The 13,614-nt window shown below is 42.0% G+C and overlaps 1 protein-coding gene across 2 annotated transcripts in view; it reads right to left on the reverse strand.

Moving 5' to 3' along the window:
• Window positions 1–13,614, reverse strand: part of PCNX2 (pecanex 2) — a 311,392-nt gene that overhangs the window by 222,546 nt on the left and 75,232 nt on the right. For both annotated transcript variants that reach the window (XM_070781873.1, XM_070781874.1), the window contains one exon: window positions 1,308–1,479. In XM_070781873.1, the coding sequence (XP_070637974.1) occupies window positions 1,308–1,479 (172 nt within the window). The remainder of the gene's footprint in view (window positions 1–1,307; window positions 1,480–13,614) is intronic.

Genomic DNA, 13,614 nt, shown 5'->3' on the forward strand with positions numbered 1-13,614 from the left:
TCCCACTGGAGAGACTCCGAGAGTTGTCATAGGATCAAAGAATGATGATGTAGGACCTATGGCTTTGACAATCTCCTCGAGTAAAGCTTCCAGCTGGTAAGTAACAGATTCAGGAAGCGGAGCCTCTGGTAGCTGCCCTTTATCAACTCATCTGGTCAATGTGATCAGATAATCACAAATGAGCACATGTGTGATCCTCTAGGCGATTCTCAGAGCATTGGCAGTCAAGTCTGCAGGTCCACAATGGGGAAGCCTCTTTGCATAATAAAGATAATAATAGCTAATACCTGGTCCCAGACACTCTTCTATATGTTGAAACATACTAACACATCTAAAGCTTGCAACAACCTCTGAGGTGTGTACTATTTTTATCCTCAAACTACAGTTGAACTTTGCTCAAGGTCACACAAGTAAGAAAGAAGCAGAGCGGGAATTCAAATAGCCAGCCATCTGGCTCCAGAGCTGGGGCCCTACACCGTTATCACATGAAGGTCACCTGTGTAAGTGGAGCATTTTCCATCAAACACTGCCTGGACCTTCAGGCAAGTGAAGCGCACCAGTGAAAAGCTAGGTGACTAGCACATCCAGGACTCCATGCGGACTGAGAACCATGTCCACTCACGCATTTCCAGAGCATCTGTGCCATGTGGAGGAGTCTGTGACCACCATCTTGAGGGTAAAAATCACCCCCATCCCGGAGCCCCACTGATTCCCCACACCAGGCACCTAGCCACCTGTCTTCAGATATTAAGTGCTGCAGCTCCCTAGTCATGAGTGTCAACATCCTCTAGAACAAAGTCTCCAACCCCCAGGTCATGGACTGATGCTGATTAGGAACTGGACCACACAGCAGGAGGTGAGTGGCGCCTGAGAAACCAAAGCTTCATCTGCGTTTACAGCCACTCCCCATCACTCACATTACTGTCTGACCTCCGCCTCCTGTCAGATCAGTGGCCACATTAGATAGTCATAGGAGCACAAACCCTACTGCGCTTGAATCATCACCAAACCACCCCCACCCCCGGCCCTCGCAACCCCTGGTCGGTGGAAAAATTGTCTTCCATAAAATGAGGCCCTGGTTTCAAAAAGGTTGGGGACCTCTGCTTTAGAATAAGTCCATTGTTGGAGGCTTTGGGCTCTGGCTCCCAGAGAGTCTACTGAAAGCATGCAAACCAAAAGGAACATGCACATCTCTTGATTCAATAAGCAAGTAAGAAAGTTTCTCCAATGAGGGATTCAGAAAATCAAGGGGAGAAGTACCCTCCCGTCTCTGTGACCTTTCCCACAATCCGCCCAAATGAACTCACCTATTAAGAGGTCCCTAGCCCATTGGAGGGACTCTGGAGAGAAGAGCTTCAGACCATACACAATGTAAGTGGGAGGGTGCCTGGCTTTGGCCCCTGTATCAAGAAGCAAAATAAGGCCACACAGCACACAAAAATAGATTGGTCTGCTGTATGTTATGATTTGGTTGTGTCCCTAGAAAACAAACATAATTTCTGAATGGCATCTTTAATTTTGATTCAGTGACAGAAAGCTCATACTCAGTCATTTATACCATATTATACAAGTTGCACCATATAACACATTCCCCCCTCCCCCACTGTAATTCAGACACACAAAACATCAAGGAAAAAAGAAAACCCCGATGCTCACTCTGTTTAAGAAGACTGAGAATATCAAAATGAATGTCATCCTTCTCAGACTCAACAAGATTTACCTGAAAATTTAATTACCAGCCTTGGATGAAACCGAGATCTAAGTCAATGCTTCCCCCACAGCAAAACTTCTATTTGTGTTGTTCATCTCAAGTGCAAAACTAATTTAAACCACTGTTTGCTCTACATGGTCTAATTTGAGCTCCATTATTAACAAGAAATAGAATTATAACTTGGCTTCAATTTCCTTATGTCTTAGAAAGCAAGACAATTCAGGTGCAAAGTTTATATCTGCAGAGTCTGCATAAAATGCCTTAGTACCGAACAGTGGAATAATCCAATTTTTAAACATTTGCTACTTATATGCATTTTCCTCTGAGGAGGACTGAAAACGTAACAGATTTCATCTGAGGCCTCAAAATATTGTTACGAAGAGAGTAGACACATTTTTATTCTTCTCTTGGAATGGACAGAAAAACTAGGGAAAAGGTATAACATCAACTTTCCAGGGCAAAAGCCGATGAAGAATCTACATCTCACAAATCAACACACAATTCGTAAAGCAACTTTCCAGGGCAAAAGCCAATGAAGAATTTACATCTCACAAATTAATGCACAATTCCTAAGGTTCAAAAAACCAACAAAAATGAATTACGGAGAGAATATTCTTTGCAATTCATGAACTACTTTGAGTATAAAAAGTCAAGATGAAAGTGATATGAGTTCAGATACGAATTTTTAAAGTCACTGCCTTGAACATATTATATTTAGAAATGCAATTTAAATTGCTCTGCTTCTATAATAGAAATAGTCCTATTCTGAAGCCATCATTTAATGGGAAAGAAAACACAGCCTGTCCATGGGGGCTGGCTACGTTTGGCCCTGAGTCTGGGCTTAGTCTTAAAGGAATATTTGCACTCTTATGAAATTTCCTTTTAAATCCAACTAGGTCATAGATTAATGGGAAAGGGAAATACTTCTGCATTTGAAAAAAAAAAATTGAAACTAAAGCCTAAGTGAAATCTTAATGCATTTCTTATCAAGTTAATATCAAAATAAATTGCTTGGTATAGACAGCCACTTAGTATACAAATACATAAGCATATAGATAGATATATAGACAGATAGATAAGTAGATCTTTCCTCAAACTGATATCATTTTAGAAATACAATTAAATACCTACTTCCCACTTGCCCTGATTCTTTTACTAAAAGGTTAAAACTTCTTCTGCCAGGAATTGAAAGTCTTTGGTTTCAAACAAATTTAAGATATCATCTTGGATCTGCCACATCAAGCTTTACTTATTGGGTCTGGGAATGCTTTCTTTGTGCCCATAATTTAAGACTCAAACTTTAAGCCTCCCTTTGTTTTTTTTTTTTAATTTAATTTTATTTTTTACCTTTACAATATAGTACTGGTTTTGCCATATATCAAAATGAATCCGCCACAGGTATACATGTGTTCCCCATCCTGAACCCTCCTCCCTCCTCCCTCCGCACACCATCCCTCTGGGTCGTCCCATTGCACCAGCCCCAAGCATCCAGTATCGTGCATCGAACCTGGACTGGCGACTCATTTCATATATGATATTATACATATTTCAATGCCATTCTCCCAAATCATCCCACACTCTCCCTCTCCCACAGAGTCAAAAAGACTGTTCTATACATCGGTGTCTCTTTTGCTGTCTCGTATACAGGGTTATTGTTACCCTTCCCTGAACGTCATGCTACCTTTTGGGTCCCCGAACAATTGTAAGCGAATCACTAATACATGGCATGTAAGTCACTTTTATTTGTCTTGATTCCTAAGAACACCCGTTAATAAAATTTCTCTGCTCCAGTTACTTCTTTCATATAGGATTCAATCAGAAAAACCTCCAAGGATTGATTTTTTTTTCAATATAAAAATTTCATTTGCTCCTCCAGGTGAAGTCTGAACAGTCTTTTAAAACTTATCCAAGTGTTTCCCATTCAAGTGTTTTTAACCTTAAAATACCCTAGGGGGCACTGCTGATTTCTGCTGGAGGGCATCTTGGAGGCTGCTTCACAAAATCTGCTCTGTACATGCGTTTAGCTCTCCCAGGAGCCCCACCTACTCATACAATTTCTCAGCCTTTGCTCTGGTTGCAGGGCAAGTAAAGGATAAAGTGAGAGAATCTATTCAAACCTGGAGGTCCCCATCTGGAGAGCAGTGGTGCTTGTGACTAACAGACCAGATTATTCTAATTGTCCTCTTACCAAGAGGGTGGGCTGCTCAAATGCTTCACACTTGCTATTGATAGATAGGTAGATAATAGGAAGGTAAGTAGATAGATACATGGATGAATGGATAGATAGATAAGTAGATTAAATAGACAGATACATAGATATGGATAGATAGACAGACATAGAAAGATAGACGGTTCAGTTCAGTTCAGTCACTCAGTGGTGTCTCTTTGCAATCCCATGGATTGCAGCATGCCTGGTTTGCCTGTCCATCACCAACCCCCAGAGTTTACTCAAACTCATGTCCATTGAGTCGGTGATGTCATCCAACCATCTCATCCTCTGTCATCCCCTTCTCCTCCTGCCTTCAATCTCTTCCAGCATCAGGGTCTTTTCAAATGAGTCAATTCTTTGCATCAGCTAGCCAAAGTATTGGTGGCTCAGAGGTTAAAGGGTCTGCCTGCAAGGCGGGAGACCTGGGTTCGATCCCTGGGTTGGGAAGATCCCTTGGAGAAAGAAATGGCAACCCACTCCAGTATTCTTGCCTGGAGAATCCCATGGACCGAGGAGCCTGGTGGGCTACAGTCCACGGGGTTGCAAAGAGTCGGACACGACTGAGCGACTTCACTGATTCACTCAGCCAAAGTATTGGAGCTTCAGCTTGAACATCAGTCCTTCCAATGAATATTCAGGACTGATTTCCTTTAGGATGGACTGGTTGGATCTCCCTGCAGTCCAAGGAACTCTCAAGAGTCTTCTCCAACACCACAGTTCAAAAGCATCAATTCTTCGGCGCTCAGCTTTCTTTAGAGTCCAACTCTCACATCCATACATAACCACTGGAAAAACCATAGCTTTCACTAGATGGGCCTTTGTCAGCAAAGTGATGTCTCTGCTTTTCAATATGATGTCTAGGTTGGTCATAGCTTTTCTTCAAAGGAGAAGCATCTTTTAATTTTACGGCTGCAGTCACCATCTGCAGTGATTTTGGAGCCCTGCCAAAAATAAAGTCTGTCACTTTTTCCACTGTTTCCCCATCTATTTCCCATGAAGTGATGGGACCGGATGCCATGATCTTAGTTTTCTGAATGTTGATCCTTTAAGCCAACTTTTTCACTCTCCTCTTTCACTTTCATCAAGAGGTTCTTTAGTTCTTCTTAACTTTCTGCCATAAGGGTGATGTCATCAGTATATCTGAGGTTATTGATATTTTTCCCAGCAATCTTGATTCCAGCTTGTGCTTCACCCAGACCAGCATTTGTCATGATGTACTCTGCGTATAAGTTGAATAAGCAAGGTGACAATATACAGCCTTGACGAACTCCTTTTCCTATTTGGAACCAGTCTGTTGTTCCATGTCCAGTTCTAACTGTTGCTTTCTGACCTGCATACAGATTCTCAAGAGGCAGGTCAGGTGGTCTGGTATTCCCATCTCTTTCAGAATTTTCCACAGTTTGTGGTGATCCACACAGTCAAAGGCTTCGGCATAGTCAACAAAGCAGAAATAGATGTTTTTCTGGAACTCTCTTGCTTTTTTGATGATCCAGCGGATGTTGGCAATTTGGTCTCTGGTTCCTCTGCCTTTTCTAAAACCAGCTTGAACAACTTGAAGTTCACGGTTCATGTATTGCTGAAGCCTGGCTTGGAGAATTTTGAGCATTACTTTACTAGTGTGTGAGATGAGTGCAATTGTGCAGTAGTTTGAGCATTCTTTGGCATTGCCTTTCTTTGGGATTGGAATGAAACTGACCTTTTCCAGTCCTGTGGCCACTGCTGAGTTTTCCAAATTTGCTGGCATATTGAGCGCAGCACTTTCACAGCATTATCTTTCAGGATTCAAAATAGCTCCACTGGAATTCCATCACTTCTAATAGCTTTGTTTGTAGTGATGCTTCCAAAGACCCACTTGACTTCGCATTCCAGAATGTCTGGCCCTAGGTGAGTGATCACACCATCATGATTATCTAGGTCGTGAAGATCTTTTTTTATAGTTCTTCTATGTATTCTTGCCACCTCTTCTTAATATCTTCTGCTTCTGTTAGGTCCATAACATTTCTGTCCTTTATTGAGCCCATCTTTGCATGAAATGTTCCCTTGGTATCTCTAATTTTCTTGAAGAGATCTCTAGTCTTTCCCATTCTATTGTTTTCCTCTATTACTTTGCATTGATCACTGAAGAAGGCTTTCTTATCTCTCCTTGCTATTCTTTGGAACTCTGCATTCCAATGGGTATATCTTTCTTTTTCTCCCTTGCTTTTCACTTCCCTTCTTTTCAAAACTATTTGTAAGGCCTCCCCAGACAGCCATTTTGCTTTCTTGCATTTCTTTTTCGTGGGGATGGTCTTGATCCCTGTCTCCTATACAATGTCACGAACCTCCATCCATAGTTCATCAGGCACTCTATCTATCAGAACTAGTCCCTTGAATCTATTTCTCACTTCCACTGTATTATTGTAAGGGATTTGATTTAGGTCGTACCTGAATGGTCTAATGGTTTTCCCTATTTTCTTCAATTTCAGTCTGAATTTGGCAATAAGAAGTTCATGATCTGAGCGATAGTCAGCTCCCGGTCTTGGTTTTGCTGACTGTATAGAGCTTCAATCTGACTTCAGTATTGACTATCTGGTGATGTCCATGTGTAGAGTCTTCTCTTGTGTTGTTGGAAGAGGGTGTTTGCTACGACCAGTGCGTTCTCTTGGCAAAACTCTATTCACCTTTGCCCTGCTTCACTCTATACTCCAAGACCAAATTTGTCTGTTACTCCAGGTGTTTCTTGACCTCCTATTTTTGCATTCCAGTCCCCTATAATGAAAAGAACATCTTTTTTGGGTGTTAGTCCTAGAAGGTCTTGTAGGTCTTCATAGAACCATTCAACTTCAGTTTCTTCATTATCTTCAGCATTAGAAGATAGAGAATAGGGAGATAGATGATGGATGGATAGATATAGAGGATAGATAGATGATAGCTAGATAGGGAGATGGAGAGATATATAGGCAGACAGATAGTTAAAGATAAATGATAGAGAGATAGAGATGACAGATGATGGATAGATAGATGGATAGATGTAGAAGATAGAATGATAGATGATAGGTGGATAGTGATATGGAGAGATAGATGATAGAAAAAGATAAAAGGAGTTGGTTATAAGGAAGACGGAGTGTTTGAACCCAGCATTACTGAACCGAGGCTGTCAGTAGCCAGGCCACGCCAGCCCCATCCCTTCTCCACTGGTACCCATGTCAGCTCCAGGCTTCCTGCAGATCTCTGCTTCCCAGCCCAGAGGGCAGAAAACAGTTGCCTCCCGCCTGCTGAGCCTGCACATGTTCCTGTTTGGCGGAACACATAGGGCAGCTGTTTTTGACAAGCTGATGTACAGCAGCAGTGGCTGACATTTATCCTGTTTTCCTGTGCCTCAGGCCCTGTCCTACCTACTTGAAATGTAACCAACCACAGAGTTAATCCACCTGAAGAAGTCCTACTATTATTCTCATTTTGCCAAGGGCAAACTGAGGCATGAAGAAGAAATTTGCCCCAGACTTCACAGACAGAAGACAGGGTGCCTGAGCCAAGATTTGAACCCCGCTGCTGGCCACCTGGCTGCCTGGTCACTACCCACTGGCTCACCAAACCTACCCAGATGGTCCCTGTATTTGGGCCTGGATCCTTCCAGGCCCAACACTCAACCTCACTTGGCTCGAGTTCATTCATAATCATCGTTCTTTAAACACACAAAGTGAATGTTACACATGTGAAGTAAACACAGAGGGTGGGGAAAAGCATTCGTTAATAACGTTTCCTGGAAGGTGCTGACTCTTCCTGAGAGGACTCAGGAGGGTGAAAAGGGCTCCTACTGGAGAGCAGAAAAATAACTACCTGCTCTGTCCAGCCCTTCTGCAATATGACGTTTACCTATGTAGAACTCTGTTCACTATAAGGGTTGGTTGTTTTTATAGCTTCTTAGCATGAGAAAAGGGGCTTCCGTGGTGACTCAATGGTAAAGAATCTGCCTGCAATGCAGGAGATGCAGGTTCAATCCCTGGGTTGGGAAGATCCCCTGAAGGAGGGGATGGCAACCCACTCCAGCACACTTGACTGGAGGATCCCGTGGACAGAGGAGCCTGTCAGGTTACAGTCCACAGGGTTGCAAAGACTTGGACATGACTAAAGCAACTTAGCACACACGATGGTATAGAATAGTTTATTTAAATATAATTTTTTGGTAGCTGTTGATTAGTTCTGTTTCACTTAAGACTTAGCAATTCATCTATTTAGAGCTTTTGAATTGTTTTTTAATAAATGTATTTATTTTAATTGGAAGTTATTTACAATATTGTATGGTTGAAGTGTTTTTTTTTGAAATTTTCTTTTTATTTTATTTTTTAACTTTACAATATTGTATTGGTTGAAGTTTTAATTTAAAATTTTTTAAGTTGAAATACAGTTGACTTAAAATATTGTGTTAGTTTCAGATGTACAGCACAGTGATTTGTTTTGGGTTTTTTTTATTAACATAGATTATATTCCATTATAGATATATGAGATATTCAATATAGTTCCCTGTGCTATAGAGTAAATGTTTGTTGCTTATCTATTTTATGTACAGTAGTTTGTATCCCTTAATCCTAAATTCCTAATTTATTCCTCTCTCTCTCTCCCTTTGGTAACCAGAAGTATAGTTTCTATGTCTGTGAGTCTGTCTCTGAGTCGTATATAGACTCATTTGTACTAAATTTTAGATTCCACATATAAGTGCTATTGTACACTATTTGTCTTTCACTGTTTGACTTATTTCACTAAATGTAATATTATCTGACTTCCCAGGTGATGCTAATGGTAAAGATCCAGGCTGCCAAGGCAGGAGATGTAAGAGACACAAGTTTGATCCCTGGGTCCGGAAGACCCCCCAGAGGAGGGCATGGAAACCCACTCCGGTACTCTTACCTGGAGAATCCCATGGACAGAGGAGTCTGGTGGGCTACAGTCCATGGGGCTGCAAACAGTAGGATACAACTGAAGGAACTTAGCTCGCACCCAGTATTATCTAGGCCTGTCCACGTTGCTGCAAATGGCAACACTCCTTTTTTATGGTTGAGCAGTAGTCCATTGTTTAGACAGACCACATCTTCTTAATCCAGCTGTCTACGGAAAGGCACCTGGGCTGCTTCCATGTCTTGGCTACTGTGAATAGTGCTACTATGAACATTGGGTGCATATATCTTTTCAAATTGTTTTTTTTTTTTTTTCAGATGTATACTGAAAAAGTTTAACTATACTCTTTGGTTCCCTTTCTGTGTGGAGCAAAAGAAGATGACCTGGGGGTGGGTGTCCAACTGTCCTAAGGAAGCAGACCCTAGTAAAACGCTAGCCAACAAGTATTCTATGACCCACACTTGGTGGCATATATACACAATGGGGTATTACTCAATCAGACAAAGAATGAAATAAAGTCATTTGCTGCAAAATGGATGGACCTAGAGACTGTGATACTAAGTGAAGTAAGTCAGACAAATATCATATTCTATCACCTATATTTATGCTTTGGAACTGTGGTGTTGGAGAAGACTCTTGAGAGTCCCTTGGACTGCAAGGAGATCCAACCAGTCCATTCTGAAGGAGATCAGCCCTGGGATTTCTTTGGAAGGAATGATGCTTAAGCTGAAAGTCCAGTACTTTGGCCACCTCATGCGAAGAGTTGACTCACTGGAAAAGACTCTGATGCTGGGCGGGATTGGGGGCAGGAGGAGAAGGGGACGACAGAGGATGAGATGTCTGAATGGCATCACTGACTCGATGGACGTGAGTCTGAGTGAACTCCGGGAGTTGGTGATGGACAGGGAGGCCTGGCGTGCTGCGATTCATGGGGTCGCAAAGAGTCAGATATGACTGAGCGACTGATCTGATCTGATCTGATCACCTCTATGTGGAACCTAAAAAATGATACAAATAGGCTTTTTTACAAAACAGAAACAGACTTACAGACATAGGAAACAAATTTATGGTTACCAAAGGGGAAAGATGGGGGAGGGAGAGATAAATCAGGAGTTTGGGGTTAACAGATATACACTGTTATATACAAAATAGATATCAACAAGGACCTATTGTAGAGCACAGGGAACTATACTCCATATCTTGTAATAACCTATAATGGAAAAGAAACTGAAAAAGGATAGATATATGTGTATGTATAACTGAATCACTTTGCTGGACACCAGAAACTAATACAACACTGTAAATCAACTCTGTAGCAATTTTTTTTTAAAAATTAATAAAATTTTAAAAAATCATTCCTCTGATAAACAGTACCTTTACCAGGTGATCAAGGTCATCATCAAAAGTGGTAAGTCCTGTTGATAGTACATACCCTCAAAATGGTGTGGGGAAAATGATACTTGAACTCTGTGGTCTTCCTCCCCAAAATCCATGACCCAAGTCCAATCATCAGATGAGCACCAAATAAAGCTCAACTAAGGAACAGTCTATAAAATTCCTGACCAATGCTCCTCGAAGCTGTCCAGATCACCAAAATCAAGGAAAGCCTGAGAAACTGTCACAGCGGAGAGGAGCTTTAGGAGAGAGGATGATTGAATACCATGTGGTGTCCTGGATGCGATCCTCAAACCAATAAACAAAAAGATAATGGGAAAAAGCTATGGAAATCTAAGTGAAACATGAACTTCAGTTAACAGTGATGTATCCGCCTGGGTTCAGTAGTTGTGGCAAATGAAACATATTGATGTTTGAGGTTAATAATAAGGGAACTAGGTGTGGGGCTTGTGAAATTTCTGTACACTCAGCCTTCTGTATCTGCAAAGCAGAAGGAGAAAGGAAAGAATCATTTCCAGGGGACTTAACATTCCAGGTCCTGTGCTGGGAACATTATATACATTGTCCAAGTCACTCATTACCAGCACTAACTGAGGTTGTTATTATGACCCCTACTTTACTCACAGAAAAACTGTTAGTGTTTGGCAAGTGTTCCCGCAGTGCCAGATTCTATGCGGTGCCCTGGATGTGTATTATCTTGCTTCCATCACAATATCCTATTTTAATATTTCGTTTTTCACAGATGAAAAACCTGAGACTCAGAGTAGTCACTCGACTAAGAGGCCATAGTGTGTACAGGGAGAGGCTGAATGCAAATCCCCAAACCTGCATGCTTCCCATTGCCCTGTGTTTCTCGGGTGTGACCTGAGATCATGTCCTCCGTCAGCTCCTGGGTGGTGTATTTAGAATGCAGGTTCCCAGGTGCTGTCTCAGCCACCCCAACTCAGGATCCCAGCAGGTGCTGGGAAAGGCCCCTGACTCCAGCTCCATGCTGAGGATCCCAGTCTTTTGATGCCTTTCAGATATCCCACCAGATTTTACTTTCTGGGTTATCATTAGTAGATATTATTGGTTGTGTGTGCGTGCTAAGTCGTTTCAGTCGTGTGTGACTCTTTGCAAACCTATGGATGGTAGCCCACCAGGCTCCTCTCTATGGGATTCTCCAGGTAAGAATACTACAGTGGGTAGCCATTTCCTTCTCCAGGGGATCTTCCCGACCCAGGGATCGAACCCACATCTCTTATGTCTCCTGCATTGGCAAACAGGTTCTTTACCCCTAGCACCACCTGGGAAATCCACTGTTGGTTGGACAAGTCTATAAGTCTGTAAGTAAGGAACAGCTTCATCACCCATAGCTAAATTACCAGTCTCTGATCCTCCAACTGATTCCAGAAGCTACCCTCACCCTCAGTTTTTAAGCTCTCCTAGACTTGTTTTCTTTTACAATCAGAAGTATTTTTTTTTTCAAGCCCAGGGTTGATGCTACCATATCAACTAGCATGTCAATATTAATTCTGCAACTCTATCTGAAACACACAGTGTTATGCAAAAAAAAAAAAAATCATTATGCTATCTTCTGGTTTTAACAACTTGCTCAAAATTTGCCACCTCTGTGCTCCTGGAAGGAAACACAGAAGAAAAATCAATCACTCGAAGAACAAGAATTGACTGCATTTTTGAACAGCCACTCCCTGGGAACGAACAAAGTAATATAGTTTTGAACAGCACTTCAGTGGCAACTGGATAGGAGGGGAGGGAGAATGGACACATGTATATGCATGGTTAAATCCCTTTGCTGTCCACCTGGAACTATCACAGCATTGTTAATCAGCTATACTCCAATTCAAAATTAAAAAAAAAATTTTTTTAAAGCACTTTGTTTTATCTGACAGCCATTGATGACTGAATCTTAGCCAGGGCTGGTGGCAGGCACAGAACCATCTCTCTACCAGACTGGACTGACCTTTCTGAGGTTTTCTTATCTCTAAACAGTAAGTTAGTCTTCTAACTTACACATTGCGAGAGGAAATATTTTATACCTACCATGTTTTCTTTCCTCACCATAATAGTTAGAAATGCTAACTCAAATCAGGACTAATCTACTTAGCAATCTGTGTAAGCATATTAATTACTACAATAAACAGACTTTGATGTCTGACTGTGACTTCCGATGACAGAAAGAAGAGTCACTGTTTCCTATCTCACTGTGACATGCTTGCTCAGATAAAGGAAGAGCAGCTGGGTATAGCCCTCTAGGAACTGGATCAATGTAGACACTACGACTCCGACTTAGAACCATGACCCAGGGGTCCTACAAACGGTCATTACAAATCCACAGGGGTGATAACAGCTGTTCTCACCATTCACCTCTGGTAGTATCACTCGTGAGAGCACGTGCAGGAAATGAATGTTTAATAGCCTATTACACCCCTCCCCCGGGTCACCCAGAAAGACAGTGACCCAAGCGCTGTCACTAGGGAGCAGGGCTTATTTACAGCAGCAGGAAGATGGCAGTGTCGCATCGGGGGTGGGCTGGGACAGAACATCACAGGGCTGAGCATCTCGGCTCACACCACCTAGCCCAGATTCTTGACAATAATCACAACAATACATCTGTGATACCCTAATTACACTGTTTCTCCTTATCTTGACATTCAGACGCTGGGACAAAAGAAGATGTATTCCATGTAAACCAATTATGGGGAACAGAGGAATTTAACAAGATAGCGACGTATGCCAGGTGAGCAGACAATTATAAGCTTTTCTTAATTACTATGAGCTAAATATGAGCTATCACAGACTTGAGATCACTCCTAAATCCTGGATATGAATTTCTTTTTTAAAGCACAATAGCGGGAAGGTCAAGTTTTCTTTCATCGAATGGGATTTTCAGGGACTCACAGGAGTTTAACATAACAGAGGAAGGAAGGTTTCTCAAAGAGCTGGGACATCCACCAAGCAGTGGTTTTGGTGCAAAGGCACATGGCTGGGGTCCCAGTAGGGCCAGTGCCAGACCTGGACCCACCACCCCACAGGCGAGCCTGCACCCTGGTCAGTGGATGCTACAGTGCTTCTGAGCTCAGGGAGGGATGCCAGAGCACCAAGAGACCGGTACTGGGGAGGCCGGAGTTTCAGTTATAAATAAGCCCCCAAATGATGAGATAAAAGGCGACGATACACTTGAAAGTGTGGGACAGGAAGAGATCAGCTTCATGTAAAAAGAATAATGATTTGTGCTTACATAACCAATGTTTCCAATAACAGCGACCATCTATGAAGCAATTTCTATATTCCAGACACTGTTTTAAGCCCTTGAGTTGGATTAATTCACTCCCTATAGGCATTTCTACTATCCTTATTCACACACAGGGAAACTGAGGTATGGAGAGTTCACTTTTCATTCAGGGTCCAACATTCAGACACA

This window comes from Bos indicus, chromosome 28 (assembly GCF_029378745.1).
Source record: "Bos indicus isolate NIAB-ARS_2022 breed Sahiwal x Tharparkar chromosome 28, NIAB-ARS_B.indTharparkar_mat_pri_1.0, whole genome shotgun sequence".
Classification (NCBI taxonomy): Eukaryota; Metazoa; Chordata; class Mammalia; order Artiodactyla; family Bovidae; genus Bos; species Bos indicus.